The sequence below is a fragment of the Coregonus clupeaformis genome, chromosome 13 (genome assembly GCF_020615455.1).
Source record: "Coregonus clupeaformis isolate EN_2021a chromosome 13, ASM2061545v1, whole genome shotgun sequence".
In the NCBI taxonomy this organism is placed as follows: Eukaryota; Metazoa; Chordata; class Actinopteri; order Salmoniformes; family Salmonidae; genus Coregonus; species Coregonus clupeaformis.
In genome coordinates, this window is record NC_059204.1 from 601,200 (window position 1) to 621,101 (window position 19,902).

The 19,902-nt window shown below is 44.4% G+C and overlaps 1 protein-coding gene across 4 annotated transcripts in view; it reads left to right on the forward strand.

Annotated features, from left to right (window-relative positions):
- Nucleotides 1–19,902, forward strand: part of LOC121582249 (low-density lipoprotein receptor-related protein 4-like) — a 218,584-nt gene that overhangs the window by 182,705 nt on the left and 15,977 nt on the right. For all 4 annotated transcript variants that reach the window (XM_045224115.1, XM_045224116.1, XM_045224117.1 and 1 more), the window contains exons 15-30: nt 7,534–7,710; nt 7,906–8,031; nt 8,783–8,991; nt 9,348–9,429; nt 9,615–9,720; nt 9,976–10,177; nt 10,347–10,536; nt 10,971–11,102; nt 11,853–11,993; nt 13,574–13,660; nt 13,996–14,167; nt 14,503–14,665; nt 14,921–15,146; nt 15,724–16,027; nt 19,115–19,333; nt 19,508–19,642. In XM_045224115.1, coding sequence (XP_045080050.1) covers nt 7,534–7,710; nt 7,906–8,031; nt 8,783–8,991; nt 9,348–9,429; nt 9,615–9,720; nt 9,976–10,177; nt 10,347–10,536; nt 10,971–11,102; nt 11,853–11,993; nt 13,574–13,660; nt 13,996–14,167; nt 14,503–14,665; nt 14,921–15,146; nt 15,724–16,027; nt 19,115–19,333; nt 19,508–19,642 — 2,671 coding nt within the window. The remainder of the gene's footprint in view (nt 1–7,533; nt 7,711–7,905; nt 8,032–8,782; nt 8,992–9,347; nt 9,430–9,614; nt 9,721–9,975; nt 10,178–10,346; nt 10,537–10,970; nt 11,103–11,852; nt 11,994–13,573; nt 13,661–13,995; nt 14,168–14,502; nt 14,666–14,920; nt 15,147–15,723; nt 16,028–19,114; nt 19,334–19,507; nt 19,643–19,902) is intronic.

Genomic DNA, 19,902 nt, shown 5'->3' on the forward strand with positions numbered 1-19,902 from the left:
TTCAGACAGGCCATGCGTAGCCAATATAGGATTTATAGGACATTTATTTTTATCAGGATGTTTTCTACCTGCAGGCTGCAATTTTTTTATTTGTTGGCTTTATGTAGGCAATTTTTACATAGTTGGCAATGGTAATAGAAGTTACTTTTAGAATTTTGATTAACCACATGATAATGATTTTGAGATACGAAGACTTGATTATGAATTAAATGAAACTGTTCCATGAAAATGTGAATATAAAAATCATAACTAGCACGCAGATCGGAAGAAATTGTAAGATAAATTGGCACTTCAAATGGAACAGGTTACCGACCCCTGGTGTAGCCTTTTACCGGCAACTTCAGGAGCTTAATGGCAGAATCTGCGAAGGCCAGCAGTAGCTGAAGGAGGAGGGTCGGGAACAGGTTTTTTTCTTCTGGTTAGGCTATCTTGATCTCTGGCTACTTCTTGAGTCATTTGTCTGTCTTAGTTATTTTATCACATTGTGCTTAATAAAACACCAGACAAGCTCAATAGCCTACATATACAGTTGAAGTCGGAAGTTTACATACACCTTAACCAAATACATTTAAACTCAGTTTTTCACAATTCCTGACATTTAATCCTAGTAGAAATGCCCTGTTTTAGGTCAGTTAGGATCACCACTTTATTTTAAGAATGTGAACTGTCAGAATAATAGTAGAGAGAATGATTTATTTCAGCTTTTATTTCTTTCATCACATTCCCAGTGGGTCAGAAGTTTACATACACTCAATTAGTATTTGGTAGCATTGCCTTTAAATTGTTTAACTTGGGTCAAACGTTTTGGGTAGCCTTCCACAAGCTTCTCACAATAAGTTGGGTGAATTTTGGCCCATTCCTCCTGACAGAGCTGGTGTAACTGAGTCAGGTTTGTAGGCCTCCTTGCTTGCACACGCTTTTTCAGTTCTGCCCACACATTTTCGATAGGATTGAGGTCAGGGCTTTATGATGGCCACTCCAATACCTTAACTTTGTTGTCCTTAAGATATTTTGCCACAACTTTGGAAGTATGCTTGGGGTCATTGTCCATTTGGAAGACCCATTTGCGATCAAGCTTTAACTTCCTGACTGATATCTTGAGATGTTGCTTCAATTTATCCACATAATTTTCCTTCCTCATGATGCCATCTATTTTGTGAAGTGCACCAGTCCCTCCTGCAGTAAAGCACCCCCACAGCATGATGCTGCCACCCCCGTGCTTCACAGTTGGGATGGTGTTCTTCGGCTTGCAAGCAACCCCCTTTTTCCTCCAAACATAACGATGGTCATTATGGCCAAACTGTTATTTTTGTTTCATCAGACCAGAGGACATTTCTCCAAAAAGTATGATCTTTGTCCCCATGTGCAGTTGCAAACCGTAGTCTGGCTTTTTTATGGCAGTTTTGGAGCAGTGGCTTCTTCCTTGCTGAGCGGCCTTTCAGGTTATGTCGATATAGCACTCGTTTTACTGTGGATATAGATACTTTTGTACCTGTTTCCTCCAGCATCTTCACAAGGTCCTTTGCTGTTATTCTGGGATTGATTTGCACTTTTCGCACCAAAGTACATTCATCTCTAGGAGACAGAACGCGTCTCTTTCCTGAGCGGTATGACAGCTGCGTGGTCCCATGGTGTTTATACTTGCGTACTATTGTTTGTACAGATGAACGTGGTACCATCAGGCGTTTGGAAATTGCTCCCAAGGATGAACCAGACTTGTGGAGGTCTACAATTGTTTTTCTGAGGTCTTGGCTGATTTCTTTTGATTTCCCCATGATGTCAAGCAAAAAGGCACTGAGTTTGAAGGTAGGCATTGAAATACATCCAGAGGTACACCTCCAATTGATGCAAATTATTTCAATTAGCCTGTCAGAAGCTTCTAAAGTCATGACACCATTTTCTGGAATTTTCCAAGCTGTTTAAAGGCACAGTAAACTTAGTGTATGTAAACTTCTGACCCACTGGAATTGTGATACAGTGAATTATAAGTGAAATAATCTGTCTGTAAACAATTGTTGGAAAAAATTGCTTGTGTCATGCACAAAGTAGATGTCCTAACCGACTTGCAAAAACGATAGTTTGTTAACAAGAAATTTGTGGAGTGGTTGAAAAACTAGTTTTAATGACTCCAACCTAAGTGAATGTAAACTTCCGACTTGAACTGTAGTTGATTTTATTAACACATACAGTGGGGAAAAAAAGTATTTAGTCAGCCACCAATTGTGCAAGTTCTCCCACTTAAAATGATGAGAGAGCCTGTAATTTTCACCATAGGTACACGTCAACTATGACAGACAAATTCAGAAAAAATAATCCAGAAAATCACATTGTAGTATTTTTAATGAATTTATTTGCAAATTATGGTGGAAAATAAGTATTTGGTCACCTACAAACAAGCAAGATTTCTGGCTCTCACAGACCTGTAACTTCTTCTTTAAGAGGCTCCTCTGTCCTCCACTCGTTACCTGTATTAATGGCGCCTGTTTGAACTTGTTATCAGTATAAAATACACCTGTCCACAACCTCAAACAGTCACACTCCAAACTCCACTATGGCCAAGACCAAAGAGCTGTCAAAGGACACCAGAAACAAAATTGTAGACCTGCACCAGGCTGGAAAGACTGAATCTGCAATAGGTAAGCAGCTTGGTTTGAAGAAATCAACTGTGGGAGCAATTATTAGGAAATGGAAGACATACAAGACCACTGATAATCTCCCTCGATCTGGGGCTCCACGCAAGATCTCACCCCGTGGGGTCAAAATGATCACAAGAACGGTGAGCAAAAATCCCAGAACCACACGGTGGGACCTAGTGAATGACCTGCAGAGAGCTGGGACCAAAGTAACAAAGCCTACCATCAGTAACACAATACGCCGCCAGGGACTCAAATCCTGCAGTGCCAGACGTGTCCCCCTGCTTAAGCCAGTACATGTCCAGGCCCGTTTGAAGTTTGCTAGAGTGCATTTGGATGATCCAGAAGAGGATTGGGAGAATGTCATATGGTCAGATGAAACCAAAATATAACTTTTTGGTAAAAACTCAACTCGTCGTGTTTGGAGGACAAAGAATGCTGAGTTGCATCCAAAGAACACCATACCTACTATGAAGCAAGGGGGTGGAAACATCATGCTTTGGGGCTGTTTTTCTGCAAAGGGACCAGGACGACTGATCCGTGTAAAGGAAAGAATGAATGGGGCCATGTATCGTGAGATTTTGAGTGAAAACCTCCTTCCATCAGCAAGGGCATTGAAGATGAAACGTGGCTGGGTCTTTCAGCATGACAATGATCCCAAACACACCGCCCGGGCAACAAAGGAGTGGCTTCGTAAGAAACATTTCAAGGTCCTGGAGTGGCCTAGCCAGTCTCCAGATCTCAACCCCATAGAAAATCTTTGGAGAGAGTTGAAAGTCTGTGTTGCCCAGCGACAGCCCCAAAACATCACTTCTCTAGAGGAGATCTGCATGGAGGAATGGGCCAAAATACCAGCAACAGTGTGTGAAGACTTACAGAAAACGTTTGACCTGTGTCATTGCCAACAAAGGGTATATAACAAAGTATTGAGAAACTTTTGTTATTGACCAAATACTTATTTTCCACCATAATTTGCAAATAAATTCATAAAAAATCCTACAATGTGATTTTCTGGATTTTTTTTCCTCATTTTTGTCTGTCATAGATGACGTGTACCTATGATGAAAATTACAGGCCTCTCTCATCTTTTTAAGTGGGAGAACTTGCACAATTGGTGGCTGACTAAATACTTTTTTTCCCCACTGTAGGATGTGTCTATATAGGCAAAAATACACATTTAAAGATTTTGACCAATCGATTGTTTGAAAGAACAGATGACTCTTGATTTATTTTTGTCGGGGACAGCCCTGATCAAAGGCATTCAGTTACTGTTTTATTGAACGTTAGCATGGGCAAAACGAATGACCTAAGCAACTTTGAGCGTGGTATGATCGTTGGTGCCAGGTGCACTGGATCCAGTATCTCAGAAACAGCTGCCCTCCTGGGATTTTCACGCACGACATTGTCTAGGGTTTACCGAGAATGGTGCAACAAACAAAAAACATCCATCAGCGGCAGTCCTGTGGGCGAAAACAGCTTGTTGATGAGAGATGTCGAAGGAGAATGGCAAGAATCGTGCAAGAATATATATATATATATATATATATATATATATATATATATATATATATATATATATATATATATATGGCAAATAGAAATCATATATGGATGGTGTTAAGAGATAGATGGGAGGTGTTGAATAGAGTTGAAGGATGGGACTAATAATAAATAACAACAAATAATAAAAAGATAACTAATAATGTAAGCATACTGTGTCCTTAATAAGTATATAGGTTGTATGTTGGGAGCTTTTGGGAAAGAGCACAGTTAGAAAGATATGGCATATAGAAGCAAACCGGATGGAGATCATGAAAATGATCGGCGAGGTTGAGAGTAGAAGTTCAGGAGCAAAAACAAATAAAATTGAATTATTGTAAAATTGACTGTGTCCATAAAATGTAGATAGTAAGTATAAGTTGGAAGTAGAGGCCTAAGCATTGTTGTTCACTAATTTACCCCAAGTAGGGAAAGGATGGCGGGGTTGAAAAGTAATAAAGGGGAATATATATATAAAAAACATGGGGGATTGGAAGTAATGCAGACAATTACATTGATGGAAGTTACAATATATCTCCAATATTAAGATGATCTACCCCCCCAAAAAAAATAAAAAATAAAAAAATAGATTTGTGCAAGCTAACAGGCTGGCTACAAACAGACTAATAATGGTGCAGTACAACAGTGGTGTGCAGAACGGCATCACAGAACGCACGACTCGTTGATCCTTGTCATGGATGGGCTATTGCAGCGGACGACCACACCAGGTTCCACTCCTATCAGCTAAAAACAAGAAGAAGCGGCTCCAGTGGGCACGCGATCACCAACACTGTACAATTGAGGAGTGGATAAACATAGCCTGGAACATGACAGCGAGTTCAGGTCTGCGCAGTCCCCAGACCTCAACCCAATAGAGTATCTTTGGGATGAGATGGAATTGTCTGTTCGCAGCATAAATGTACCACTGTCCAATCTGCAGCAACTGTGTGATGCCATCGCGTCAACATGGACCAACATCCCTGTGGAACGTTTCCGACACCTTGTAGAATGACCTGAAGACTTCAGGCTGTTCTGGGAACAAAGAGGGGTCTGACCCGGTACTAGATGGGTTTACCTAATAAACTGGCCAATGAGTGTATATAAGTCGCTCTGAATAAGAGTGTCTGCTAAATTACTAAAATGTAAATGTATATATTATCTAACCTGTAAGAAGCTTCCACAAACACAACTCCGGAATACGACACTTCGAGTGGCTTATGGGTCCATCAAAGTTTTGTTGGGATAAGTGTTAAAACGTTTAGGATTTTTGAGGGTGGAAGAGAAGTGAGATGTTTTTTGTAGGGGAGGATGAATAGAAGGAAGGGCTTTTGGTAGAGGAAAAGGAGGGGTACCCACTGCCCTGGGTGAGTGTTTGATTAGAGGAGGAGGGGTGCATGAGGGGTGATAGGGGGAGGAGGACAGGGGTGTAGAGGGTACTCGTTCAGCCCTGTGTGAGCAGCCCTTAATGATGTGTGCTCTCGGGATAAAAACCTGTAATTGGCCCTGTACCTCCACTAGGCCCTCTGTTTGCTCAGACAACAGGCAGAACAAATGGGACGTGTGTGTGTGTGTGTGTGTTCGTTTGAGAAACATTTGGAGGCATGCCTGCTCCTTTGTCATGGTATATGGAGAGTGATGTGGGTGACACCATTATCCTCTGAGCACACCTGTGCACCTTCAGGGGTGAGGTAGGTGTGGGGGGGGGGGTGAAAAGGAGGTAGGGGAGAGACAGAGAAGGACACAATAGAGCGAGTGAGGGAGTTGAGGAGAAGAGCGGGGACAGAGAGGGGAGAGGTTACATGTGGGTGCAGGGTAGACCCCCATGGAAGGTTCCCCGTTGCCTTACAGCTGCTGGTCCCCCGTTGCCTTACAGCTTCTGGGCCAGCTGTCCCTTAGACCAGAGACAGAAAACTGAGAGACAGAAAAGAGAAAGTAGGCCCACATACCACCAGTGTTCCTGCTAGCTGTCCTTGAAAGAGAGAGGAGAGGGTCAATCCAACTCTATGACTCCCCTTCACACTCATGTCTAACCATGTGTCTCCTTGAAGGTAACATCAGTAACACACACACACCAAGTATCAGCCTACACACACCTGGAGACCTAAAGAAAAAATAGACAGATGGAGAGACATGAGAGAGAGAATAAATACCAATCTTTCCCTGAAGCTAATGTTATTTAGTTTTTTTCTGACGGGTATGATACTTTAAGTATGTATCTGAGTATTCATTTACATTAAGAGTTAGGTAATATCTTGGAGAGAGAGAGAGAGAAAATAATTGCATCAGTACTCTACTGTCTCTCTTTCTCACACACAAATGCACACACACACAGACCCATTGTCATTCTCCTCTCTCCACGGGTTTGGTCTTTCACCATTCTTCATTTACACCCCCACTGTAAAATCCTGGTATAAAATGCCAAACCTGTGTAAGACCTTTATGGCAGCAAGCTCACCACAAACTGTGCACCACCAACAGAAATAAACGAGGGGAAAAACTATGTTCTTTCCATCCATCAGTTGAGCGTATTCAGCGCTCTCTGTGGTTCTCTGTGCTTCGTAAAAAATATAGGCAATCTGGCCAATAGGGCCACTGTAGCTAGGCGAATGAATGAAGGGACGATTGTATGGAAGTGTTCCACTCATGCTCTCCACCAAAGACTGTGGCTCTATTTAAATGACCAAATCATTGTTCCCTTCCTTCCTTCCTTTCTTTGGTCAATCCCTCCCTCCTTCCTGTAAGTATTCAAACAGGGACTTTTTTCTCAGAAGAAATCTATAGAGCTAGCACTTAACTCCCAAAGCTTATGTCATTAGCGAGTGGCTAATAAGAAACAGGCTAACTCCAACCAGCTCTGATTAAGCCTGAATACAATAGGGGACACCGTGAAATCTGCCAGAACCACTGCTCTGTTCTGGGTACTTTTTCAATAGAGGGGGGTTGCCTTATGTGTCACTAAATTGAAAAGACAACAACATTAACTCATCCTCATTTGATGGTGTGAGGAATCAGATCTTGTCCAACTTTGTGCTATTTTGCTTTGAAGATAATTGTTCCTTTACGCCAGATTGGTTTTATTTGGTGTTTTGTCTTAGTTTGCGAAGGAACTGTTTAGGGATTTGTGTGTGACTGTGTGTTGTTTAGTTGCTGATCCAATGGGTGCTTGTTGTTTGAAATCATGTAACCCCCCTCCTTCTATACCACTTGTCTAATTCCTTTGAAGGGTCAACGAGAAGGTTCCAATGATGTTCTTGTGTTTCAGAAATAAAGACAACATATGCTTCTTTCAATACAAATATTTGTCTCTATCTCTCTCTCTTTGTCTTTCTCTCTCTCTCTCTCTTACTCTCTCTCTATCCAGGCTTGCCCCATCCATTTGCCATCACGGTATTTGAGGATAGCCTGTACTGGACAGACTGGCACACCAAGAGCATCAACAGTGCCAACAAGTTCACGGGCAAGAACCAGGAGATCATCAGAAACAAGCTGCACTTCCCCATGGATATACATACACTGCACCCGCAGAGACAGCCCGCAGGTCAGTCAGACGCATGCATGAACGCACACACAATCTAATACACACACACTCTGTCATACGCACACAAACACACACACACACACACACACACACCACCCACAGATGCACTCTGTTAGTCAGTAACACACCTGCACACTCACTCAGTCACTCACTCATTCAGTGCTTCTAACCTCTCTCCCCTCCTCTTTTCTCCAGGTGGGCGTAACCGATGTGGGACCAACAACGGGGGCTGCAGCCACCTCTGTCTCCCTGGCAACAAGACCTATACCTGCGACTGCCCCACGGGCTTCAAGAAAGTGGACCAGCATAACTGTGCCCTGAGTGAGTATACTTACTGGCCTACAAGAACACACTCTATGTAGAATAACATAATATTTGTTGACATTTTAATGTGATGATTTAGAGTTGTAAATCTTTTTGTGTTAATTTAGTCATTACTTTATTCTAAATATAAACTCAAATGTTTGCTAATAAATTTTCAGTCCAGTTAGCTGATGTTAAAGGGCGACTACACCACTTTTAAACCTATGTTTCATTATCTCCAGCACAATACCAGTATCTACATATGTGAAAACAGCATATTTCTGTGTTTTATAGAACAAAATATAAAGTCAAAAAAATAAATAATTAAACAGTGATTTTCAAACACTATGAGATTTGCGGTGACGTGGGGAGCAAGAAAATACCCTCCCTCTGGCTAGAAACTTGTTGCAGGTTTTGAAAATCACAGTTTTTCTTACTTTTAATCCTACCCTGTGAAGTCACAGACAAGCATTTTTTAGGACCTTTCTTCTTATCTAGCTTCTTATCTAGCTGTTTTCACATATGTAGACACTGGTTTGGTGCTGGAGATAATGAATATGAGGTTGAAAGGTGGCGGAATTGCCCTTTAAACCATGTGTTAGTTTAGTTAGGTTCCAATTGTCCACACTAGAATGCCCAATACATTTCTTAATTCTAAGGGGTACGCTAGTGTGGACAATTGAAACAGAGCCTTGTTGTGTTGTGTGTGTTGTGATGACCCCGTTGTTAATCCTAGAGCACTGACAGAAGACCTTTGGTCTTTGATCAGGTCTTGACAAGTTCCTGCTTTTTGCCCGAAGGACGGACATCCGACGAATCAGCTTTGACACCGAGGACATGTCGGATGATGTCATCCCGCTGGCCGACGTACGCAACGCCGTGGCACTGGACTGGCACGCTGAGGAGGGCTTCATCTATTGGACGGATGTCACCACCGACTCCATCAACCGGGCCCAATGGGACGGCTCCAAGCAGGAGGTCAGTTCTGCCCCATATTACTTTCTTAGCAGATGCTCCTATCCAGAGCCACTTACTGTACAATGGAATGTGCATTCAACTAAAGTAGATGAGACAACCACCCATCAAGATCATTACAAGTAAAATAGCTAGTTATAGAGAAGAAAACAGTTTAGTGTTATAGTGGTTGATGTTTTGATGAGATCAGAGTATTGCTAAAAGTCCCTTGCACTTTACTTTTAACCAAATATCGCCACCTATTGATGAGAGTTTGGTATCACAGTTAATTTCACAGCTGTTTGACCTTGTTGCAATGGGGGAGTATTTCATTGAAGTTACTGTACTGTATTGTAATGAGTTGTTATTGTGTGTGTCAGGTGGTGGTGGACACCAGTCTGGAAAGTCCAGCCGGTCTGGCTATTGACTGGGTGACCAACAAACTCTACTGGACCGACGCAGGTAAGAATCCTTAACTGTACCGGTGTTCTAGATTTAAATTACTATAGGGTAGTGGTACAAACTTCCGTTTGTGTATCATGTCAGCTATAGACTACCAGGAAGTCTTTATTGACAAGTCTTTATTGAGTAATTTGTTGTACGAACCATAATGAATTGTGTGCGTGTGTGTGTGTGTGTGAGATCAGGTACAGATCGTATCGAAGTATCTAATGCAGACGGGAGCATGCGTACCGTCCTGATCTGGGAGAATCTGGACCGACCCAGGGACATCGTGGTTGACCCAATTGGAGGGTGAGTCAGAGGTCAAGGGTCAATATCAGGCGTCAGATGTCAATGACACCTCTGACAATAGTTTACAGAGTAGCGTGTGAAAACACCTTTTTTTTCCAGCAGTCCAATAAGTTGGTAAAATACTAAAACGTTAGCGCAGCATGGATTTTGTTGTTTACCACAGACACCTAATCTGAACATACAGTATACAGATGACTTTTGCATACCACATACATGTACAGTTTACTGATGCATGATTTTCCCTGTGTACCATAGATACATGTACTGGACAGACTGGGGTGTGAGTCCTAAGATAGAGCAGGCAGGGATGGACGCATCCAGCCGTATCGTCATCATCTCTTCCAACCTGACGTGGCCTAACGGACTGGCAATTGACTATCAAACACAGCGCCTGTACTGGGCCGACGCCGGGATGAAGACCATCGAGTTTGGCAACTTTGACGGCTCAGACAGACAGGTGAGGTGGTCTTGAAGGGATAGTCTTTTGAAGTTTTAGCTTATTTTCAATATATTTTTGTTTGTTGGATGGGTATTTAATCAAGTGAGGCTTTTTACTCTGTAAATCAGACTACTGGCTAATATATTTATTTTTATTCCCCGCCCCTCTCCCCTCCATTGGTGTCCAGGTGTTGATTGGCAGTCAGTTACCCCACCCCTTTGGGCTGACTCTGCATGAGGAGAAGCTCTATTGGACGGACTGGCAGTCCAAGAGCATCCAGAGTGCCAACAAAATGACTGGCCTGGGACGACAGACACTCGCCGAGAACCTGGAGAACCTCATGGATATTCACATGTTCCACCGCTACCGTACCACAGGTGTGTGTGCGTGTGCATGACCTGTTGGCCGCCTTCTGAGTATTTTGTGACAAGATACTAGACCCCCACCCCCAACACCAGGTCCACTGTCCCTCCCTGTCACTAGGGGGATTAGGGACCAGGTAAACTGATCCTAGATATGTGGTTCAGAGGGAAAAAAGCACCTGGGGCTCATACCAGGCTGAAGCAGCACTTATCAGAGTAGGGATGTCAAATGTTCAGCCTGCTGCACAGACCTCATGGAGGTTCTAGTCTAGAGCGCCCGGTTAAATTGTGTTTGAGATCATTTTTAAACTCTCAACTGTTAAATGAGTGAGAAATAGATGTCATTGTTGCAATAGTTTGTGAGTGGGCAACATATACTATAATCTTACATTTACATGTTGAATAATTTTATATTGCGCTCTCTCCCCCCTCTATCCCTCTCTCTCTAGTGCGGACCCCCTGTGCGGTGAATAATGGGGGCTGCAGTCACCTGTGTCTGTTGGCCCCACCCCCTAAAGGCTCCAGCTGTACCTGTCCTACTGGCATCAACCTTCAGCTGGACGGAAAGACCTGCACACACGGTAGCATAGCAACAATGTCATATTATTATACTACCAGCACCCATTGTACAACAACCCATGGTACATTGGATGTTTTGGTGCCTCTGGGGCAATTTAGACACCTGATTGAGGACCTTATTACTGATTAATGTGTTTATGTTTTATGACCTTGTTCTGTTTCTGCTTGCATTTTGTATTTTCTGAAATTCAGGGCTCTTCTATAAAAGAGACCTTGGTCTCAGTATGACTACCTGGTAGAATAAAGGTTAAAACAACTTTTTAAAAACAACACTATATCATATATATCATCACAGAGATACAGATATATTGATGTTTGTAAATAAACTACGTCTTCCAAGATACCACAAATAGATTGATAACAATGGTTAATTGATATAACAAAATATTGTCTCATCCATGATTTAAACGAGAGAAAAAAAAACGTAGTTTAGTATTTTGTTAATTAGTCCGCTGTTGATATGGTCCCAACAAGCGTGCATGTCAGCAGTAAAGTTTTCAAGATGGAGCACTTTCAGTAAAAATCTAAAAGTGTGATGATAATGTGTTTTGCATTATCATCACACGCTTTGCTTTGTACTGTAAGTGCTCTATCTTGAAAACGTTACTGCTGACATTCCTTTAATTACTACCTGCACCGTCAAGGCCCAAGATGTGAATCAGTATTTACAGCCCATTGATTCTTAAAGAATATCACTTACAAATGCCACATAAGCTTAGTTCAACTGACAGTGTTGTGTCTCTTGGTTGTAGGGATGAGTAGTTTCCTTATCTTTGCACGGCGGACCGATATCAGGATGGTCTCTCTGGATATCCCCTACTTTGCTGATGTGGTGCTGGCTGTCAACGGATCCATGAAAAACACCATCGCCATCGGGGTGGACCCCAAAGAGGGTGTGTATGTGTGTGCATCTGTGCGTGTGTTTCAGCTTTTCTGTGATCTCAGTGTGGTATGAACAGGAAAATGAGGAAGGTCTGCACTTAGTTTTTGCAGTAAAAAAAATAAAATATGTATTCCATCTTTCAGACCAGATATTTAGCCCGAAAGGGCTTCATCATCAGTGTCCTTTGACAAAACAGTGTCATTTTTTTATTTTTGATCTGGTGGTCAGTGCCATTTAAGATGAGGGAGCACAACATTTTTTTCAATGAGCATGGCCTTATTTATATTACAGCATATTGGATGGCTGTCATTCATATTTTATTCACCCAGCTCAATGTAACATTGATAGGTTTAGGCTACTACATGATACAAAAATGTTCCCAATAACCATCATGAGGTTTCTACAACCTATCCTACCAATGAAAGTTTACCACGTACGTGCACAGGTTGAGAGAAATGTTTTAGTAATCAAGGTGACAGACAGTGAATGACGCATTCAATACTGCCTTGCACACTTTTCCCTACATCTAGCTGATCTAGGGTGTAATCATTAGTTCAGCAGTTGCAAACAAGAGTTTCTATTGGAAAAAATGCAGGTATGTTTATCCCCGTTCCGTTTTCTTCCTCTTAAGAAAAGTTTTTCAACAGAACCGGTGGAATGAGTACACCCCTGATCACCCACCCACAGTTCACTTTCATAGAAGCCACATACAAACAGCATGATCACTTTGCTCATTGTATATTTCCTTCTCGCATTTACGCTGTCCTCTCTCCTTTTCCCTTCGCTTGTGGACTTCATTGCGCAACACAACAGCTGTCTGTGACCAGGCGAAAAAACCTTTCCAAGCCAAACCGCTAACCGCTACACATCGTTGTCACCATATTAGCTAATGTCATAGTCAACATAGCTACTAAAACTAACGCATTAGTAAACCCGCTACAATCATGCAGTACAATGTACAGCAAGCAGTTTAGCAGTTACACCGGCGGGCCCCGGTGAAAATAAATTAATAAAACCAAAAGCTTATCTTGACTTGGAAGAGTTCCAGTGTTGGATAGCATTAATTAGCTAAGTAAGGGAAAGTGAAAGAAATACAACAAAATATAGCTAGCTCGCTCTCTCTCTCTCTTGCTTCTCCTTCATTTTTGAAGAAATGTATTTGTTCTCTGATTCTTTGATTGGGTGAACAACATGCCGGTTTATGCTGCAAGAGCTCTGATAGGTTGGTGGGCGTCCTCCGGAAGTTGTCATAATAACTGTGTAAGTCCTAGGTTTTGTATTGAAGTCAATGGTACTACCCCAGAGAGTGCTTTTGAGGCGACTGTAGACCTTCATTGCAAAACAGTGTGTTTTAATTAATTATTTGGTGATGTGAATATAGTTAGTATAGTTTTATCTATAAAGGATAACTTTTTAATGTTTCACTATTTAAATTTTTATGAAATTCATTGAGGATGGTCCTCCACTTCCTCCTCTGAGGAGCCTCCACTGATGTGCACACGCTGTTCCATTTGCACGCACTAACAGTAAACAGTGACTAACAGTATGTCTTTGTAACCTTGATGAGTGTGTGTCTACTGCCCCCTGCAGGTAAAGTGTACTGGTCAGACAGCACATTGAAGAAGGTGAGTAGAGCTAACATGAATGGGACGGCTCATGAGGATATCATCGCTACAGGTGAGGGAAATAATCAATCAGCTTTATTTCATAAAGGAAAACATATCTGAATCATATTACAGATAGTACTAGGCTAGTGTCTTTTTTGTCTTTCTGCTGTATTACAGAGGAATAGTAATCTATTATGTAAAACAAATGACCTGTAGCACAGAAATATTTCAACTTCTATACTTATCTCTCCTTTCTCTCTCACTTCCTCTAATCCTCTCTCTTCTCCCTAACTGTATCTCCTTCGCTCCTTTCTTCCACACTTCCTCTTTCTTTCTTTTTCTTTCTCTCTTTCTTTCTTTTCCTTCCTTCCTTCCTTCTTCCTCTCTCTTTCTCTCGTTCTCCAGGTCTGATGACCACTGATGGTCTGGTGGTGGATGCGGTGGGCCGAAAGATCTACTGGACTGACACCGGAACGAACCGGATCGAGGTGGCCAACCTGGATGGCTCCATGAGGAAGGTTCTGATCTGGCAGAACCTGGACAGCCCGCGAGCCATCGCCCTCTACCACGAGATGGGGTAAGGAGTTATTTTGGCTGTCAGTCAATTAAGATTCGCTGTGCAGAGCAGTGTGTTTAGCTCCAGGTTCTGATTTTGCACTTGTTTTTAAATTAAAATGTAATTTTTACTATCAATTTACTGAATAATCATATGCAGACTGTTAGTTAGTTCCTGTGAGAGAGTTGGTTCCTGTGTGTTTTAGGTATTTCGATATTTTCGTCAATAAAAGTTGACCCGTCGTGAATTACACCCCAGCAATTTACTTTCTAAATAGCCTAGATTGGGCAATAGTTAGCCCTACTTTGTCAGTCGCTAACGACTTGCTCATTTCTCTCTCTCTCTCTCTCCTCCAGGTATATGTACTGGACAGATTGGGGGGAGCATGCTAAACTGGAGCGGTCATCGATGGATGGCTCGGACCGTTTGGTTCTGATCAGTAACAACCTAGGCTGGCCTAATGGACTGGCCATCGACAGTGCCGGCTCACAGCTACTGTGGGCCGACGCGCACACAGAGGTCAGTCGCCCCGTCCGAAAAGCAGTGCAGGCTTTTGTTCCAGCCCAGCTCTACCACAGCTGGGTCATGTTTAAAGTAGGACACACCATAGCAAAAGCATTTTGCCACTGAAATGACAATTCTGTGTTCTTATTGGAGAAGAAGAATGGATAATCTTAATTGAAATAGTTTTTAAAATCCAGGACTAGGCTTATTCTGTGTCTGAGAAACCGGCCTATTGAGTCAGTGAATTAACAAAGTTTTACCCTCCTGTAGCGCATCGAGGCGGCAGACCTGAACGGGCTGAACCGCCATACCCTGGTATCCCCGGTCCAGCACCCGTACGGTCTGACCCTACTAGGACCACACATCTACTGGACCGACTGGCAGAGCCGCAGCATCCAGCGGGCTGACAAAACCACCGGCGCCAACACCATCACCGTACGCAGCAACCTACCTGGGCTCATGGACATACAGGCTGTGGATAGAGAGAAGCCACTGGGTGAGTGCTTTTGCAAAATGCTTTTGCTAGATGGTTACATCTCATCCCACGAATGGCACACTGGCCTTGGAACAGCATAGAGGAAGGTGTGGGTAGGGGTTTGCGTTGGTTTAACCTCGTCCCAAGGCTATTGTGCATGTCGCATAAAAGCCAGATACATCAACGATTCAAAGTTGGCCTTAGTTGGAGTGACCATATAATTCTATGGGAGTGACCTTACTTGTCGTCATTTAATTTTAGAAAATCACATGACTGCAAATAATCTGGGAAGGTTGTTTGGTTGGTGTGTGCTTGGAATTGCGTGGCACTTACCGGTTTGCTTACCTCCCTTTGTCCCCTGTATTTTCTATTTATTGTTTGTCTTCCCTCTCTCACTTCACTTTCAATGGAATCAGTTGCCTGTATGTAATGGGAATGTAATGAAACCCGTAAATATACTGTTGCTACCCCTATTTGTGTACCTGCAACAAAAGTCTGACTTGGTTTGCTTCTTTCTCTCTCTCTTACACACCATCTCTCCCTCTCTCTCTCTCTCTCTCTCTCTCTCTCCCCCACACCCCTCCCTCCCCCTCTCCAGGTTTCAATAAGTGTGGTAGAAGGAACGGGGGCTGTAGCCACCTGTGTCTGCCCCGACCCAACGGTACTTCCTGTGCCTGTCCTACTGGCATCCTCCTCAAGGGGGATGCCAGGTCATGTGACGACTCCCCCGAGACCTACCTGCTCTTCTCCAACCGGGTCAGCGTGCGACGCATCTCCCTGGACACAAATGACCACACGGACGTTCATGTGCCCGTGCCCGAGCTGCACAACGTCATCTCACTGGACTACGACAGTGTGGACGGGAAGCTGTACTACACCGATGTCAGCCTCGATGTTATCAGGTATGCTAAAAAGACACGCTCACACACAATATACACTAAGTGTTCAAAACATTAGGAACACCTTCCTAATATTGAGTTGCACCCCCTTTTGCCCTCAGAACAGCCTCAATTTGTTGGGGCATGGACTCTACAAGGTGTCAAAAGCGTTCCACAGGGATGCTGGCCCATGTTGACACCAATGTTTCCCACAGTTGTGTCAAGTTGGCTGGTAGTGGATCTCTACACCAAATAGATGGTTACATCTCATCCCACGAATGCTCAATTGGATTGAGATCTGGTGACTGGGCAGGCCACTGCAGTAAGCTGAATTCACTGATGTTTGTGGAACCATTCCTGGACAATCCTAGCCTTGTGGCATGGGGCATTATCCAGCTGAAAAAAATCAATTTGCAGATGGATACACTGCTGCCATGAAGGGATGCACCTGATTGGCAATGATGTTCAGATATCCTGTGGCATTCAAACGTAGCTCCACTTTTATCAAGGGACCCAATGTGTGCCATGAAAACACACCCCACACCATCACACCACCACCACCAGCCTGCAATGTTGACACGCAACATGATGGATGCATGTACTCAGCGTGAAATAGCAGACCAGGCAATGTTTTTCCAATTCTCCAGTTTCCAGTGTTTTCGTTCCTTAGCCCACTGCAACCACAGTTTATTGTTTTTTGCTGAAAGAAGTGGAACTCTAAGGTCATCGGCTGCCATACCCCATTTGTGTCAAGGTACGACGAGTTGTGCATTATTTTATTTGGGGACAAATGTTGTACTGGACTGTCAGTTGACTAACTGTAGTCCGTCAATTCGTGTCAGCCTCCTGTCCTCTTTCATCAATGACCTGTTTTCGACCACTGGCCTGCCGTTGGCTGGATGTCCTTTGGGTGGTGGACCATTCTTGATACACACGGGAAACTGAGCGTGAAAAACCCAGCAGTGTTGCAGTTCTTGACACTGTCACCCCCTGACTTATGGGACTCTAGTATGTTGAGTCAGGGTGTGGAGTTCTATGTTGTTATTTCTATGTTTACTTTCTAGGTGTTGTAGTTCTATGTTTGGCCTGGTGTGATTCCCAATCAGAGACAACTGTTGCTCGTTGTCTCTGATTGGGGATCATACTTAGGCAGCCTGTTTGCAATCATTAGTTGTGGGATCTTGTTCCGTGTGTAGGCTTGTTTTGTGTTTAGCCTGAGGACTTCACGTTACGTTGGTTTGTTGTTTTGTTTGTGTGTTTATTTTGTATAATGAACATGTATGCATTTCACGCTGCGCCTTGGTCTGACCCGTCCTTCAACGAACGTGACAGAAGATCCCACCACCAAACACGGACCAAGCAGCGTGCCCAGGAGCAAACACCCTGGACACAGGTGGGGAAGATTTGGTCTTGGGAGGAGATATTTGCGGGGAAAGGACCCTGGGCAAAGAAGGAGGCCCAGGCAGGAGAGGAGCAACGGCAACACAGAAGGCGCCGGCCGAGGAGGAAGCCCGAGAGGCAGCCCCAATAAAAACATTTTGGGGGGCTAAAGGAGTGGTTGGGGAGCGAGAGAGAAGAGCCCCGACCACTGCACCCGGTGGGTTTCCAGGTTGAGTCCCTACGACCATGGGAAGAAGAGTGGGAACAGTTTTATACTGAGGAGTTGGAGGATGACGACGACGATGAGTTGCGTGCATCCAGTCCGGCCCGGCCCGTTCCTGCTCCTCGCACCAGACCAGTGGTGCGTGTTCCCAGTCCGGCCCGGCCCGTTCCTGCTCCTCGCACCAGACCTGTGGTGCGTGTCTCCAGTCCGGCCCGGCCCGTTCCTGCTCCTCGCACCAGACCAGTGGTGCGTGTTCCCAGTCCAGCCCGGCCCGTGCCTGCTCCCCGCACCAAGCCAGTGGTGCGTGTCGCCAGTCCGGCCCGGCCCGTGCCTGCTCCTCACACCAAGCCAGTGGTGCGTGTTCCTAGTCCGGTCCGGCCCGTGCCTGCGCCTCGCACCAAGCCAGTCCAGCTCCGGTCAGCGGCTCCAGTCCAGACCCAGACGTCAGCCCCTCTCCAGGTTCGGAGTCTCCCACACCAGGGTCCAGACAGGGCTTGGTACATCGTGGGAGGAAGGAGAGGGGAAGCGGTGCGCCGAGGTCCAGACCAGACCAGGGGCGCAACGGGGAGGCTGAGAGAATGTGGTCGTCACTCCCGGAGCCGGATCCGCCTCTGAGGCGGAATGTCCACCCGGACCCTACCTTGTTATGTCAGGTTTGTGCGGTCGGAGTCCGCACCTTTGGGGGGGGGGGTACTGTCACGCCCTGACTTATGGGACTCTAGTATGTTGAGTCAGGGTGTGGAGTTCTATGTTTACTTTCTAGGTGTTGTATTTCTATGTTTGGCCGGGTGTGATTCCCAATCAGAGACAGCTGTCGCTCGTTGTCTCTGATTGGGGATCATACTTAGGCAGCCTGTTTGCAATCATTAGTTGTGGGATCTTGTTCCGTGTGTAAGCTTGTTTTGTGTTTAGCCTGAGGACTTCACGTTACGTTGGTTTGTTGTTTTGTTTGTGTGTTTATTTTGTATAATAAACATGTATGCATTTCACGCTGCGCCTTGGTCTGACCCGTCCTTCAACGAACGTGACAGACACACTCAAACCAGTGTGCCTGGCACCTACTACCATATCCCGTTCAAAGGCACTTACATCTTTTGTCTTGCTCATTCACCATCTGAATGGCACACATACACAATCCATGTCTCAATTGTCTCAAGGCTTAAAAATCCATCTTTAACCTGTGTCCTCCCCTTCACTGATTGAAGTGGATTTAACAGGTGACATCAGTAAGGGATCATAGCTTTCAACTGGATTCACCTGGTCAGTCTATGTCATGTAAAGAGCAGGTGTTCCTAATGATTGTACACTCAGTGTATACACACACAATACATACACTGTCACTCACTTGTCACTGTCACTTTTTCGTACTATTTGTGGTTTTAACTCTTTGTGATTAATTTATTTGAGCAATAGAAAGGCACTGTACCAATAAGATTTGATTTAATAATTGATATAATTTATTGATTTGTTGATTGATTGATTGACTTAACTTCTCCTGTGCTGGTCAGACGGGCCAACCTGGATGGTACAGGGATGGAGACAGTGATAAGCCAGGGTCTGAAAACCACTGATGGTCTGGCTGTGGACTGGGTGACCAGGAATATGTACTGGACGGACACAGGTCGCAACACCATCGAGGTGGCCCGACTGGACGGGACCAGCCGCAAAGTACTAGTCAACAACAGCCTGGATGAACCCAGGGCCATCGCTGTGTTTCCCAGCAAAGGGTGAGAGAGGGGAGAGGAGGAGGGATAGAGGGGGGAAAGCGTTAAGGTTGAGGGAAGAGGGTGGAAGGGTGTAGTGGAAGAGATTGGTTTTGTGGGTGTTTATATATGCGTGTTTGTGTGTGTGGGTGGCGGGATGTGGGAACTGGGTTGTTATTGTTTCATTGGTCTCCCTAGGTACCTGTTCTGGACAGACTGGGGTCACATTGCTAAGATCGAGCGGGCACACCTAGACGGATCAGACCGTAAAGTTCTGATTAACACAGACCTGGGGTGGCCCAACGGACTCACACTGGACTACGACACACGCAGGTTAGAAAGAGAGAGTGGGAGGAAGAGAGTGGTAGGGAGGGGGATGGAGACAGGGAGGGAATAACAGACAGAGATACAAGAGAGGTAGGGAGGGGGAGAGGGAGAGAGAGCGCAGGTTAGTGTTTTTCGTCACTAGCTGGCACAGCCACAAAGTCATATAATCTGCCTAGCCTTAACTCTAACCTTAACCACACTGCTAACCCTAATGCTTAACCCTTCAATTCACTTTAAATTAAGACCAAAAAGCAAAGTTTTGTTTT